Source organism: Microtus pennsylvanicus, chromosome 14, assembly GCF_037038515.1.
Source record: "Microtus pennsylvanicus isolate mMicPen1 chromosome 14, mMicPen1.hap1, whole genome shotgun sequence".
In the NCBI taxonomy this organism is placed as follows: Eukaryota; Metazoa; Chordata; class Mammalia; order Rodentia; family Cricetidae; genus Microtus; species Microtus pennsylvanicus.
In genome coordinates this window covers 4,354,908-4,371,401 of record NC_134592.1, presented here as the reverse complement: position 1 = coordinate 4,371,401, position 16,494 = coordinate 4,354,908, and the positions used below count along the sequence as shown (strand labels likewise).

Here is a 16,494-nt window from a genome sequence, read left to right as displayed (position 1 = left end):
GTTGGTCACTGATAAAGATTTATCTAGTCAATGTATAGTGTATTTTAGGGGACACTTTGGATAAGTATCACTTAATTCTCAGACAAGTTGACAAAGGAACTGTAGGACTGTGAGGACAAAGGCACAGTCAGAAGGATTAGCTCTGAACAAGTTTTCAGGCTAATATGTTCTGTCATCTCCATCACGGGGCAGATTTCCCCTCCTTCAGGGTTTCTGACACACTCAGGATGTGGTTTCAACACTGTGTCCTTGTCTCACACAGTAATAGACTGCAGAGTCCTCTGATGTCAGACTGCTGAGCTCCATGTAGGCTGTGCTGGAGGATTGGTCTACAGTCAGTGTGGCTCTGCCCTGGAACTTCTGATTGTAGGAAGTACTACCACTTCCAGCACCAATCCATCCAATCCACTCCATGTTGTGCCCAGGTCTCTGCTTCACCCAATGCATATAGTAGCTGGTGAAGGAGTAACCCGAAGCTTTGCAGGACATCTTCACTGAGGTCCCATCCTTAACTAGCTCAGCACCAGACTGTTGCAGCTGTACTTGGGAGTGGATGCCTGTAGAGAGAAAAGCAGAATGGATATATCTGTCAGGAAAGTGCATGGTCCATCCTCATGTCTGGAACTTGGTAGTAGTCCCTTACCTGTAGCTGCTGCCACCAGGAAGAGGATGTTCCAGCTCCATCCCATAATGAATACCTTGTGTACTCAGTGACTGTGGAGAGGACACTGATCGAATGTTGTTGTTAGGTGTGGACATCCCTGTATTATTAGACATCATAGATTCACATGATTTGTATATTCATGAAGCAGGGTCTTTCTTTGAAAAGACCTAGTGCAGCTGGAAAAGAAGGCAGTAGAGGACAGTTGTATCAAACTTCAGAATGCTGTGGTCAAAATTTTATCCTTTCTGAGGAAGTAGTTTTTCCTGAGACCTGTGCAGACCCTGTAGAAACATTAAGGTCTTTCCACTCAAATTAAACCTAAAATTGTAACCTGAGACATTAGGTTCTCTTGGTGATAAAATCGGGTGGCAAGTTTTGGTAATAATTGCACTTGAAATTTTCAAAAATACAAATCAAGAGAACTTGAAATATTTTTTCATATATAAGCAATTAATATTTGTTTTTACAGCAGGTTGCCGCTGTATGCTTCATGTATGCATGCATGGTTTATCCTTTTGTTTGTCGTCTACTTGTTTTATTTTTATAGAGATAAATAAAGTTTGTGTAGTTGAGTGGTAAGGAGGTAGGAACGATCAGGTAGGAATTGGGCAGTAAGACTGTGATTTGAAAATGTTGTATGAAAAATATTTCAAGTATCAAATGTAAATAAATCTTAATAAAGCAAACAAAAATAGAAATATGTACAATATTTAACATAGAATCATTACTGTGTTTGAAAACTGGAGAGCTCAGATATTATTTGCTATTGGTGTTGTTAATGTAATAGACTTTTAAAAGGAGTCCACAGAGGCTATGGAAGCCATTCCTCTCCTCATTTCATTTTTGTCTTCCTGATTTTTGGCTGCATTGTGACCCATGCTTTTCCTAGCATCCTTGCAAGTTGCTATTCCATAGCTTTCACTCAAGGTTCACTATATTGAACAATTACTTATTCATGCTACTTCAAACATCACATAGCTCAGTGGCAGAAAAAAATGGCTTTTGTTTTCCTGGCGATGCTGAACATATGCGCCATACATAGATTTTAAGTTACAGCTCTATTGTTACTAGTACTCCTCTAAGTAACAGTGTTAGTTGGTTCAATCTCCCTCACTACTTACTGATACTATAGAGTCATTACAAAGAATTATAGCATGCTAAATCATTGTGTATATAAAAAATAATAATCTTGTTTTTGCTAGACCCATGATACTTTCAGGAAACTGTGGAGTTGATTTGGACAACTTACTATGAAATACACGTGTCAGAGGTTTCCACGTTAGAGTCCTTGGCTTGTGGATCAATGTGTTCAACTTCAGTTCTCGAGGAAAAGAAGCATTCAATGTGTCAGTGAAAATTTCAGGTTTCCTCTGTTTCTTTATGAATGATAGAAGTCTACAAAGCATATAGAAGTTTGATAGGATAACTAGTCTTAGACATTAATATTTTATACAAATTATAACAGCAAATAGCACTGTGTCCTGGCAGGCACCATTATGATGATTCTAGCAACTGTCATTATAATCTATTTCTGATAAGAGTAGAAAAGTCTGATTGCTCACATTAAACTTGTCAGGCATCTTGGCTTGGCTATAATTCAGTTCTCAACTGTGGGATCCCCACCCCTTATTCTCAAAGGGGCAAGAAGAAATTTCCTAGCAGAATGTTTTCCCAGGAAGATAGTGGCCTTCCCTTCTCCCAACCAGGAGATTACAAGCACAATGTCACTTAGCTCAACCCAGCCAGCCACCTGGCACAGGCTGATAAAGATGGCCTAACTCAAGAACAGTGGCTTTGCTCTAAGAACAAGGAAAAAGCTGACTCAACAGAATGGGAAGGAGCAAAAGTCCTTGTACCCGTGCCAAAGCATCTTCAAGGATTCTCTTTGTAGAATCTTTAAAAAGCTTACCCCACAGAAGAGATACAACTCCTCTCTACCTTGTTGTAACGGGGATGGAGATGAGTTCCAAACATGTTTTTATTATGCTGATTAAACCTTGCTTATTACCATCTGGGCCTCTCTGGTGGTCTCTTTCTCTGGGGGTTGTAATCTGGGTACAACATCAACAACCATAATAAGGCAATCCTGATATGCCAAGTAAACACTATTGCTTGTAATGGTTGTATCAGTTGGAATCATATCTTTGTTAAAGGTTTGTTTCCCGAATAAAAACAAACTAATTTCATATTCATTAAATATTGATCATAGATTTTTCTCTTTTCTTCAATATGCCTGGGCAATAGTGACAAGTTACCTCACAACTTCCTGGGTTCAGAGTATAACCAGCTTGCAGGCTTATTTTGGTCAACATATGTCACCAGCACCCATGTAGACTGACCCTCACCCTGGCCTTAAGTAAAAGACAGTGGAAAACTTGTTTTTGTCTTCCACACTGTGATGGTCAATAAAGAGTGTCATCTTGATCTCACTAGCCTAGCATTCTATAGTCATTAATTCTCCAAAATTTCTTCACACCTACTTGATGTTACTATAATAACAAGAGAAGACCCATGGTTGTACCAATAGTTTCTTTTTTCCTTTTAATGATGCCTGAATTTGGTCATCATTAATCCTGAAACAACAGCAAACATCACTTCTCCCATTGATGTTCCCTTAAATCACGGGTAAAACAATCAAGCTTTCTAACCTTCAAAAGTAACAGTGAGTTCCATTGCTTTGTTATTAGGATGGATTAAATTTTAACAAGAAAACACTACAAATCAGAAAACTGTAATTATGGAACTGTGTTGCCAGTGGGAAGGGCATTGTAACATGACTTTAGATAGCATGTGCACTCTGGTCATTCACCCTTTTACACTAATTAAGGGTGTAAGAAACTTCTGCAAAAGAGTCCTACATGGATCATTGATTCACAAATTATTCTTTAAGAGATGCAAATCTCAAATATGTATTTTGTGAGAAACAACAATCACCTGTTTGTACCCTATTAGAGACATTCACATATTTGCATTCTGAACTTGTAAACTAGTTGGTTTCCAATCTATCTGTGGAAAATAACATTAATTCATTGACAATCTGATTCCTCGTCCATATGTGAGAATATAAAGAAAATTGTTTTCAGGTGATTTAGAATTCCCTGAGATATCCAAATGAACTAATAATCATTCTTGACCCTTAGAATTCCAGACATTGGTTGAAAAGCATGTTAAGGATATTTAAGAAATTCCATAGGGACCTTAGGTGCTCTATAGGAAAGTAATGGGATGCTTGTTAGAAATTAAACAAATAGCAATTGTCATTAAATATGATATAGCAAAAGGAGACTAGAGGATTTCTTGAACAAAAATGGGAATTCACTGTTCTACCATTTAAAAAGGCATAAACATGTTTCTGAGGAAGCACATCAGGAAGTTCTTAGCCTACTATGATCTAAGAGATGTCTACTAGTACTGAGATGCCTCAGGATTTATTCATTGTCTCTGTTGGTCTTGAACACTTTTGCAGAGAGGTTTGTTTCTGAGTTTGCACTTCGCTATGCTTTTCACGTCTCTGAAACAGTAAGACACGGCAGGTGGTTAAGAATTGTAAAGAATTAGCTATTGTAGATATTTGAATTAATACAAGCTCTGGAGTTGAGTTTCAAATAAGAAGTTGTATCTCTCACAATAAATACTATAGCACCAGCATATTCTCATTCTTTCATGGATGCTATTAGACCCAGATAATTTGAAAGTTTTTTACAGAGAAACTAGAGATAATTCACTTGAGGGACAAGACCTGTGAGTGTTTCATGAGGACAAACAAGACTCTTGCAGCTACACCTGGGACAGAATGTTAGAGAACAATGAATGTACATCAACACAAGTCACACCCACTAAGAGGCATGTGCCCAGTTAAATTTCCTTATACCCTAAGACACTCAATTCAGAGAACAGCCTACATGTAGGAAAACAGCCCCAGGACATATATACCTTAATGGAGGTTCATGGGAAAAGGCTATTGGGACTCATCAGTCAAGGCTAGCCTTGCAATCTGAGACCTAAAGGGGGATCTGAATGAGGGAGCCAGTATAGGAGGTAAAAGAAGAGCAAAGTGAACAATTCCCTGACCCAGACAAGGTGACTTACATAGAATTGCATTAAGAAAATAGAGGCACAGACCCCAGGCGTATTTTCTTGATCCCAATCTTGTTTACATACTCCCAATTGAACAAAATTAACGTAGAATATGCCATGCAGGCATTTTCCGGTTAACAAAAAGATGGCCTCCTTTCTATAGCTCATCCCTCATATTATGCTTTCCTCTCAAGGCTATTTTGCATTGGTCAGTCAGTAGTTTGGCTCTTCTAAGCAAATACTTACAATTGATGACATTCCCTGGGATTTGGCTGGTTTACTTGGATGTCTATCCACTTTCTTCATTCCTGGAAATCTTATAATTGTGCCCTTATTTCTTAATAAATGAACTTTAGATTGTGGATGATCATTCTGACAGCATTCATAAAAACGGGAAGGCAGTTTTTCAGCCCAGGTTCTGAGCAACTCAATCCAATGCGTGCTGTGCCACCTTACATGTGACATTATGAGGATTTCAGTGATATTTTTCAGACATGGGGGTAGAGTGGGAGAAGGGATGGTGGAAGAGAAAGAGGAGGGTAGTCGTGGAGCAGTGAGGAGAACTTGAGGGAATGTGATAATCAAGGAGGAAGGACAGAGATAATAGCAAGGAAAGAGATATCTTGATTGAGAGAGCCATTATGGGGTTAGAAAGAAACATGACTCTAGAGACATTCCCAGGAATCCACAAGGATGCCCACAGCTAAGACCATAAGCAATAGAGGAAAGGGTGTCTAACTGTCCTTGCCGTATATTCATACTGATGAATATCTTAAATATCATCATAGAGCCTTTATCCAGAAACTGATGGAAAAAAAGGCAGAGGCACACATCAGAACATTGGGATGAGCTCCATTTAAAGGGTGGTAGGGGTGAGAATATGAGTAAAGAGGTCAATACCATGATGGGTACACCCACTAAAACAGTCTCCCTGACCTAATGGGAACTCACCGACCCCAGTCCAACTGGGAAGAAACAAGTTTAGGGCCAAATTAATTAGTCCTTCTGAATGTTGTTGACAGTAGCATGGCTGGGGCAGACCGAAGGGCCACTAACAGTGACACTAGATTTTACCCCCACTGCTTGTACTGGCTTTTTGGGAATGTATTGTCTTTGGATGGATACGTTGTTCTGCATATATTTAGTAAGGATGGCCTTGGACTTTCCCCAAATCAATGTGCCTTACCCTCTCTGAGGAGTAGGTTGGGTTGGGGCATATGTAAAGGGAATTGGAGGAAGGGAGGGAATAGGACCTTCGATTGGTATATATATAATGAAACAAGATAGAATTTTTTCTTTTATAAAAAAATTAAAAAATAAAAAATAAATATTTTTAAGGGCAGAGAAATCACTCAACTGTTAAAGGCTTCCTCCATGACCAAAAAAAAAAAAAAGAAATATTACCACATACATTATCTTGAGACTTAGTGGTGACAAATAAACACATGTGAGATTACAAACACACAGTATTTTAGGATCAGAGAGAGATATTCTCAAAGCTTTAATCCTTCTCTGTCCTTAAGAAGAGGAGAAGAAAAGACAGTAAAAATAAGACTTTTTTTCCTTTCTATGAACTAAAAATCCCGGGTTTGATGGGTGGTGTATGTACTTTGCTGGTCCACAGGAAGGTTTGTGTCTGACCTCACACAGAAGTCCTCTCATCGTGTCCCCTTCACAGTAATATATGTCATTTTAAAGCAAATTTTAGACACTGAGGAGAGTGTGAAAATTTACTGTATCTTCTTATGACTGTGATTTTTGTGAAACTACTCCTTTCCTGAACTGTGATTGATAAAACCAGTATCATTTTACTATAGAAAATTGACTTTCTTACAGTGCTATCAATTGTGAATGACTTTGTTGCTAAGGATTCCACTCCTCCATGCTCATATTTTGTCTGACATTAGCTGATTTATGTCTTATTCATTTTGTTACAGCCTCTGTGAGTTCTTATATGCATCAGCCACGTTATGTCCTAAAACACTGTTTCTTTGATGTTGTGTCCAATGTGTGGTTCTCACAATCAATCTACTCACTCTTCACAGATTGCTGAACATTGAACAGAATGTTGTGACAAAGGCATCCCATTTAGCCATGAGTATGCCAAACTCTGTCCCTCTCTGAAGGTCTATCAGCTGTGGATTTCATGTTGCTATTCTTAAACACAGGAAAAATAGTGAAGCAAAACTTTTAGGCAACTGGCTGTCTTGTACTGCCACCTTCAGACCTTTCCCTGTCACTGAAATATGACTTCACCATAAATTAGCTTCTTCTCACTTTCATAGGTAGATTCTTATATAATTTTCTTTAGTATACAATGTGGAATATCACATCTGATATAAAACCACTTATTGTAGATAGAACTTGGTCCTTCATGGACTCAGTTAATGGAGTCTCTCATTCCTGTTCTTTGTGAAGAAAAAAGCCATTTTTGTTTCCAATCTCCATGTTGCATGTACATTACTAAGTGCTAGTCCTACATTCCTTTCAGTGATTGCCCTTGAATAGGACACATTAATGGAGTTTCTGAATTCATTGTCTTGGTGTCCTGCAAAATGAGTATGTTGCTTTTCTTGTATTTTTTAATGTAATTTACTTTAAATCCTTTTCTCATCCCCTGACTCTTCACAAATTTTGCTGTTTTTTTTTTCAGTGTTTCATGTATATAATTTCATGGCTGACCACTTGACATTGGATGTTTGAACATGCTTCCACGGCATATTTTTGATTATGAGGAGGGAGGTTGGAGACTTGGAGGGGATATTGATCTACAATCTGGACAACACCTTTCTCCTGATTTTCCTTTAAATATAAGTGTTACTCTAATAAAGAAATGTGATAAGGGATCTGCTTAAATCAGAGCAAAGAAGACACAACAATATCCATGAACTTCTTCATGTGGTACAATGTTGAAGATGAAAACATTTATGCCCTAATAGATATCATTTTGCATTTTATTCATATGAGACTATTCTTCTTATTTTTAAATAAAAATGTAAACACATAAAATATTTTTGAGGATGTTTGTTACACTCAGAATCAATATTTAAAGAAGTGTTGTGGCAAAGTGTAAGATAAAAGGCATCCTAGACTCCTGAAAAGAATGCTTAATTATGTCTTCACAATCTTTAGGGTTTTACTTGTATTCTCTTTTCTGTGAAATCCCTAGTAGTCCTATGTGATCTGACAGTGAGCTTTGAGTTTAGGTTCCTACTGAAGTTCCCTCACTGTGTGTTCCGCACAGTAATAACTCACACTGTCCTCAGATCTCATACTGCTCATGTGCAGGTACACAGTGCTCTTGGCATTGTCTCTGGAGATGGTGAATCATCCTCTTTGAATCATGCATAGTTTGTGGTACTACCATCATCTTTAGTTTCTTCAACTCACTCTGGGGCCTTTCCAGGGTTCTGTCTCAATTAGCCCATCCAATAGTCAATGAAGGCCAGTCAAGAGGCTGCAAAGAAGAGTCTCAGGAACCTCCCAACCTGCACCAGGCCACCCGCAGACTTAAGCTTCACCTCATACTGGACACCTGCAAACAGAGAAAATGCTGTTCAAGAAATTGTCAAACATGCCCATTATCACTCATATTCATGTCTTCAAACAAACTTAGTATTGTTTCATCTCCATAAATTATTTTTTAAAAAGAGCAACAAGGAAAATCCAGTTCAGGTCTATTCCTTCTTATTTTGGTAGAATGTTTTATAGATGTTTATTAAGTCCATTTGATTCATTACCTCCATTAATTCTCTTATTTTTCTGTTAGGTTTCTGTCTGATTGACCTGTCCATTGGTGAGACAGGTGTGTTGAAGTCTGCTACTATTAGTGTGGGGGGGGGTTGGTGTCTGCCTTGAGTTCTAATAATGTTTCTTTTACAAAAGTGTGTGCTTTTATATCAGGGGCATAAATATTCAGGATTGAGACTTCATATTGATGGATTGTTCCTGATATGAGTATAAAGTGTCCATCTCCATCTCTTCTGATTGATTTTAGTTTGAAGTCAGCTTTGTTAGAAATTAGTATAGCCACACTGGGTATACTAATTTCTTAGTTTCTTAGGTACGTTTGATTAAAAAACCTTTTCCCAACCCTTTATTGTGAGTAGATGTCTGTCATTGTGGTTGAGGTGTGTTTCTTGTAAACAGCACAATGTTGGATCCTGTTTTCGTATCCAATCTCTTAGCCTGTGCCTTTTTATAGGTGAATTCAGTCCAGTAATATTAATGACTAGTGGTTGTTAACTCCGATTATTGTTTTTCCTCTTTTGGTGTTAGAGTTTGTGTGTTTCCCTTCTTTGAGTTGTGCTGTTGGAAGGTTGCTAGATGTCTCAGTTATTGTGGGCATTGTTGGATTTCTTGGTTTGTGATTTTCCTTCTATTACTTTCTCTAAGGCTGGATTTGTGGTTACGTATTGTTTAAATTTGTTTTATCCTGGAATATTTTGTTTTCTCCATTGATGGTGAATGAAAGCTTGGCTGGGTATAGCAGTCTGAGTTTGCATGCATGGTCTCTTAGTGTCTGCAGCACATCTATCCAAGACCTTTTGGCTTTTATGGTTTCCATATAGAAGTCAGGTGTAAGTCTGATCAGTTTACCTTCATAAGTTACTTGACATTTTTCCTTTGCAGCTCTTAATATTCTTTCTTTATTCTGTATGTTTTGTGTTTTGATTATTATATGGCAAGGGGATTTTTTTTTATCCAGTCTATTTGGTGTTCTGTATGCTTCTTGAATCTTCATAGGAAAAGCCTTCTTTAGGTTGGGATAGTTTTCTTCTATAATTTTGTTGAATATAATTTCTGAGCCTTTGAGCTGTAATTCTTCTCCTTCTTCTACTCCTATTATTCTTAGGTTTGGTCTTTTATTTTATCCCAGATTTCCTGGATGTTTTGTTATGAGAATGTGTTGGATTTGCTCTTTTCTTTGATCAGTGTGTTTATTTTCTCTACGGTGTCTTCAGCATCTGAGATTCTTTCTTCTATCTCTTGTATTCTGTTTGTTATGCTTGTCTCTGTTTGTTTACCTAGATTTTCCATATCCAGCCAGCTTTTGGTTTCTGTTTTCTTCATTGCCTCCATTTCAGTTTTTAAGTCTTGAACTGTTTCCTTTGTCTGTTTTATAGTTTTTTTCTTTGTTTCCTAGTGTATCTTTTACCAATTTACTCATTTCTTCATACTTTTTGTTATTCTTCTCATCTGCTTTATTGAGGGAGTTTTTCACCTCCTGTTTAAGGTATTCTATCACTTTCATAATGTCAATTTTTTCTACTTCTTCTAGATTAGGGTGTTCAAGTCTTCTTGTTGTATGTTCACTGGTTTCTGTTGTTACCATGTTGTTTTTCAGATTGTTGGAGGAATTCTTCTATTAGTGCCTGCCCATCTCTTCCTTCAAACACTCTCTGATGGAACTTCTGGTACAGGATCAGGGCCCCTTGCTGGGCAGGGACCTCACAGACAAAAGGCCTAGCTTGCTGCCTGCAAGATTAATGAAACAAAGGAACTCCTGCCCGGTTGCACATACCAGCCTGTCCCAGCCCCAATACAGGCTGAGCTGGAGGGTCTTATGGCCTCGAGGAAGGGAAGGGAGAAAACTACATATTATAAAATGTAAATACATGTGTGTGTAATGGAACCTCAGAATAGCCTATCAGGGACATCTTATTAATCTGAGTAGCTTCAGCGTTTCTTAAGGTCCTCTGGTGTTCTTGAGCTCCTCTGTAGGAAAATTGGTGTCTCAGTTCACACTGAGATGTCCTCCCATTTCTCTGGTACAGTAAGACATGGCAGATGGTTCAAATTTTACAAAATTTCACTATAGGAGCTATCCCTACTCCTACTGATGCTAGAGTTGAAGTCCCAATTGCAAGCTATGACCCTAATAGTCCATGTTATAGTGTCATTATAATCTAACCATTACTTTATAAAAACTGTATGAGTTTCTATACAAATTGATGGTTTGTGAGAAATAATCTATAAACAGAAGAGGGAAATAAGACATTTGAAATTACTAATCCACTTATTTTTTCAATATGCTCAGAATATTCTATAGGTAAATTTACCTCTTCTTGTCAATGTCATGATAAAATACACACAGATCCTTTTATTATTTTTTGAGAATATATTTGGTTACTAAAAGAAGTCACTTCATTTTGTATTGCATTCTACTGGAAATTGTTCACAAAAGCAAAATTGATACGTTTTCTCCTTTAACCAATATTATTCCCTATTCTTTACTTACCTCTATATACTTGACACTTTTCTGAGATCAGTATTTGTACATTCCGCATATATGTGCTGCTTTACAAAATATCTGCTGGTGACCTTCTCCTCAGACTTGCCAACCATGTTGTGTGATAAATCTACCTTGTGACAAAGGTTTCATGCTAAAGTCAGCATATATTTTACACAGTTAGGTACCTCATATTGAAGATTCATTAATGCCTGGCTTATGAACTATCCATTTTACTGGTGTGAAAATGTTTTTAACAGAGAGATTTTACAAGAAAGATACAGAGACCCAAAATTTTTCCTTGTCACTAGAAGCAAGAAAGAAAAAAATATCATAAAAACATGGTTAGAAATGGCTGAAAATATCCAAACCTAAATAATTTTAAATAATGGGTTCTAACTGCTTATTTGAAGATTTGTCAACAGTTAATGAAGCTGTTGCAGATTCCAATAGGAAGTGTGCTCACTCATTGACTTTAATTTTTCAGACTTTGGATGTTAAAGACAACTTGAAAGCCATGGGTTCAGCTTTACAGCCCAAGATAATGTTAGATAAAACACATCAAAACAACATTTTTTTTTACTATGTAGGCATTCTATACAATCCCAATGAAAGTGGCAGTCATTAAGAAAACAATTAATTCATTATATATGATGTTTGACTCTATGGGTATGGGTTGCCTTTCTCAGGATTATTTTTAAGAGTTCCATCCATTTGCTTTCAAATTTCATGATGTCACCTTTTTTCAGCTGAGCAATAATACTCCATTGTAGAAATATAACACATTTTCTTGATCTGTCTTTTTGGTTGAGGGACATCTAAGTTGTTTCTAATTTCTTCTTATTGGTGATGTGTATGGATTGGAACATGCATGATCAGGTCAGAGAGAGAAAAGGTACAGAGAAATATGAGTGGAATTTAGGGTCATTGAGTGAATGATGAGGAAAGAGTGTTTTGGAAAGTTCCTGGAAACTATGGGGCCAACCCTAGTGAGGGTTCCTATTAAATGAGAATATAAATTATGGATTGGTCATCTTCTATATCCAGAAAAGGCTACCAATAGTGCAGTTGGGAAAACATCCCTGCCCCAAAACCTTCAACCCATGCTTTTCTTACCTGCACGATGTGCAAGGATAATGGTGTTTCAGAGCTTGTAGTGTTTCAAGGGTGTTTCAGTGACTGGTCTAGCTTAAGGCCCAAGCAAAAAGAGAAAGATTATGTAGGGCAATACCTGGACTGCCAGGAACTGAAAGATGGAATACTCAGAGCATCTAGGATAAAACAAAACATGAGTTAAAAAAAATAAATTAAATGATTCCTAGTAATAGTCTGCTATACTCATAGATTGGTATGTATCAGAGAGGCTTTTTCTAGCACCTGATACGAGATGTACAGATCAACAGCCAAATATTATTAAAAATCAAGAGAACCCTGCAAGAAGTATTGTAGGAATCAGAGGTTTCTAGTATTTCAGGAGAAAATTGTTCATCAAATCCACTTTGTAGGGATCATAGGGTGTGCGTTGGGGCAGTAGGGAGGGAAGAAGGGGAAGATAAGAGGAGAAGGGAAAGGGGGGATTAGAACTTGAGGGGATGGGATAGTCGATATGGAAGACAGAGAGAAATGAGAGCAAGGAAAAAGATATCTTCATTGAAAGGAGCCATTGGGGGGTTGGCAAGAAGCCTGAACCTAGGGGAATTTCCAGGAATCCACAAGGATCATTCCAATTAAGATTCTAAGCAATAGAGGAAAGGGTGCCTGAAGTACCTTGCCCTGTAAACAGACTGATGATTATCTTAAATATCACCATAGAAACTTCTGGTAACTGATGGAAAGAGAATAAGATACTTGCATCAGAGCACCAGACTAAGCTCCCAAAGTCCAGTTGAAGAGTGGGAGAATGAGAATATGTGTGAAAAGGTCAAGACCGTGATGGGTCCACCCACTGAAACAGTTTATTTGAGGTAGTGGGAGCTCAACAACTCCAGCAAGAAAACAGCATAGGTCCGTACTAGTCCCTTTGAATTTGGGTGACAGTTGTAAGGCTAAGGCAGACTGTACAGCCACTGGCAGTACCATCAGTATTCATCCCTACTGCTTGTACTGGCTTTTCTGGAATCTATTCTCTTTGGGTGGATACTTTGCTCAGTCTAGATACATTAGGGAGAGTCTTTAATCTTCCCCAAAGCATTGTGCCTTACCCTCTCAGAGAAGTGAATGGGGGTTGGGATACAGGTAGGTGGAGGGAAAAGGAGAAGGGGAAGCCATGGAAACTGAGATTAGTATGTAAAATGAAGAATAATATTTTGTTTTATTTTTTAAAAATATAATATAAAACCATTAAAAAATCATTAGCCATCAGGGAAATGCAAATCAAAATGACTCTGAGATAGCATCTTACACTTGTCACAAAGGCTAAAAATGTGTACTTGCCTGTATATCCCTTAGTATGGGGCATATAGATGTTGTCAGAATGTTGACTAAAATGGAGATGTGCAAACCAAGAAGTGACATTGACTGTATTTTTGAAGAAACGTGCAACCTGTGTAACATGTATTTTAGTTCTTTTGGTAACACTTTGCAACACCTAACCTTTTTACATAGTATAGGATTCCCAATGTTGGTAGATATCAGTTTAATGGTATATAGTTGTCACACCACAAGCACTTTAAAATTTTGCCTAATTGTTCATGGATCACAGAATTCTATTCAAAACTCTCTTTCCAGCTGAGATTATTTTAATGGTTCTCTCTTTAACTAAGTCTTCACCATCTGTTCTTGCTTTTATTTTAAATGCTAAAAGAAAGTAATTTAAAGGTGTCATAAACCAGCTATTTTATGTTTCTAACATTTCTGTCCAGGTCCTGACTCTCAGTTTAAATATGCATTGATGATCTCCAAAAACATCTGGAGCCAAACAGCTGTCCTTTGACTTCTGATTTGGAATTCTTCCCAGGGAAGAGAAGAAATCATTTTTAAATGAATGCCTTACAGCTGACACTCATGTCCCCTCTCTGCCTATTTAATGTGTACTGTCACTATTATACTTATAAAAGAATAGTGATTTTAATAAAATATTTTCAAGGTTTTGTAATTAAATTGTTTTTGTACTTGGGACATTTTTTTTTCTTTAGTATTTTCTAAAATATAATATATTTCCACTTGGAAAAAATAAAAAAAAAACAAAGATGGTATTTTTTGATGTTTAGAATGCACAGTAATGGGAAGACTCCTCCATTGATGGCAGGAATGCAAACTTATAAAGCCAGTGTATAAATCAGTACAGTGGTTTCTCAGAAAATTGGGAATCATTTTACCTCAAGACCCAGCACTAGAGCTCTTTGTCGTATATCCAATGGAAATAGACCCTAAACACAAAGGACATTTGCTCAACTATGTTCATAGCATCATTACAGGTAATAGCCAGAACCTGAAAACAACACGGATACATCTCAACTAAAGACTGTATAAAAAAAATGTGGTACATTTAAACAACAGAGTATTACTAAGAGATTAAAAAATGATATATTGGAATTTGCAGACAAATGAATGAAACTAGAAAAAGCCATCTTTACTGAGGTATTCCAGACACAGAGATACAAACAAGGTATGTACTCACTCCTCAGTGAATATTAGATGTAATGCAAAAGATAACCAGTTTATAATCCACAACCACAGAAATGCACACTGCTTCTTATCATTTATGTATTATTAACATAAGGCTAGGATCCTAGCTTTCAAACCTGGTAAAAGTGGTGGAGGTGCCTATTTAAATACCAAAGCAGAGTGTGGCCACCAGATTCTCCCTGCATCCTGCAGTTCCTACCTGTTACAGAATATTTGTGGCTGCTATTTCTGCCCACCTACCTTAAATATTTTATTCCTGGGGCTCTGCTTACCTTTCCCAGCTGCTCTACTGTGTATAATCCAACTATTTTAGTCACATGGACCTTTCATCTCCCCTTTGGGACTCTTGACTGATTTATTTACTTCCTTCTCTCCTGTATTTTATTCATCCATCCACTCCTCACATTTCTCAGGGCAATATTCACTCTGGGCTCTCCCAGACACCTTGTCTCTGGTTCTGCTCTCCCACATATCTATAATAAACTTTCTTCTCCACCATACTTGGTACCAGTCATGTTCCTTTCTCTTTTATTTCTTTTTATTTTCATTACCTTTCAACATTCGACACATCCCACAGAGTTTCATATTGCTTTGGTCTCATCTGAACTGGAAGATACGATGCAAAAGTTCTAGGTTAAATAAATGAACCAGGTGAAAATACAAAAACAAAATACACCTGTGCCTGGTGTGCACAGATTTCAGGGAATACAGAAGATTTGAGACATGTGATGGTATGTGGGTCCCTAAGGGTTGTGTCCCCTTGCCTGTGGTTACCAAGATCCCAACATTGCCCTAGTCATAATAACACTGAGGCTTTGACTTGAATCTCATGAGGGAAAATCTTCCCCAGTACTATAGACCTTTTTTAGTGTTTGAGTCTAGTGTCTTCACCATAGTCATTTCTGTCGTCAAGGGTATTTTTTAAAAATAATTTCTGTTAGAAATAATTTCTGTATTTACTTTAAATTGTGCAAAAACAGGACTTTGTTATCACAGATTTCACAGAACATAAATACAGAAAGCATTATGTGAAATCAAGAGTTGGGCCATATAAAGGAGCACTGAATTCTGTCTGCACCTGTTCCTGCACTGCCTCATGTATGCTTTGTGCCCCCTGCTGGTTCTGGGCATTGCTACAGGGAGGTTTGTGTCAGGGTTCACACTGAAATCTTCTCATTGTGTCGCTAGCACAGTAATAAATGGCGGTGTCTTCAACTCTTAAGCTGTTCATTTGCAGGTACAGCATGCTTTTGGAATCATCTCTTGAGATGGTGAATCTGCCTTTCACAGACGATGCATAGCTTGTTTCATAATTATTAGGTTTATGTTTAATTACACCAACCCACTCTAGGCCCTTCCCTGGTGCCTGGCGGACCCAGTTCATCCAGTAGTCACTGAATGTGAATCCAGAAGCTGAACAGGAGAGTTTCAAGGACCCTCCAGGCTGTACCAAGCCTCCCCCAGTCTCCACCAGCTGTGGATCACACTGGACACCTGCAAACACAGAGAATCTTGTCAGAAAACTACAATATGTCCATCGTCACTCTCACTTATATTTGCCCAAATACTGAGCATCTCCCTTATCTATACATTACCTTTGAAAAGAGCAAAAAGGAAAATCCAGCTCAGCCTCAAGTCCATCTTAGGTGTTATGTGTTCTGGGATGACCACAAAATGGGAAGTTTTGTGAGTGTAGACCTGGGTGCCTCTGTCAGAACTACAGAGTCATGGCTAGTTTTAATGAGCAGAAGAGAGAATTATTTGCATATCTTCATGATATATGAGGAACAAGGTGATGTCCAACTTAGAGGAGACAGATTTTGCTAAAGATGTCTGAAATAAAATAAGCACTAAACTAGCATTTATAGGATCAAATTATCACTTATTGTCTTAG

At 37.7% G+C, this 16,494-nt stretch overlaps 1 long non-coding RNA gene and 1 gene segment (V, D, J or C); both read right to left on the bottom strand.

The window, feature by feature from the left end:
• Positions 1-258: 258 nt before the first annotated feature.
• LOC142835147 (uncharacterized) lies at positions 259-732 on the bottom strand. The gene is made up of 2 exons (XR_012907755.1): positions 644-732; positions 259-557 (listed from the first exon to the last, which is right to left on the bottom strand). It is a non-coding gene; the product is annotated as an uncharacterized LOC142835147 (long non-coding RNA).
• Positions 733-15,750: 15,018 nt separating this feature from the next.
• LOC142835211 (immunoglobulin heavy variable 3-72-like) lies at positions 15,751-16,241 on the bottom strand. The segment is given in 2 exon segments: positions 15,751-16,094; positions 16,196-16,241. Coding segments are annotated over 2 exon segments (390 nt in total).
• Between the last annotated feature and the right edge of the window lie 253 nt (positions 16,242-16,494).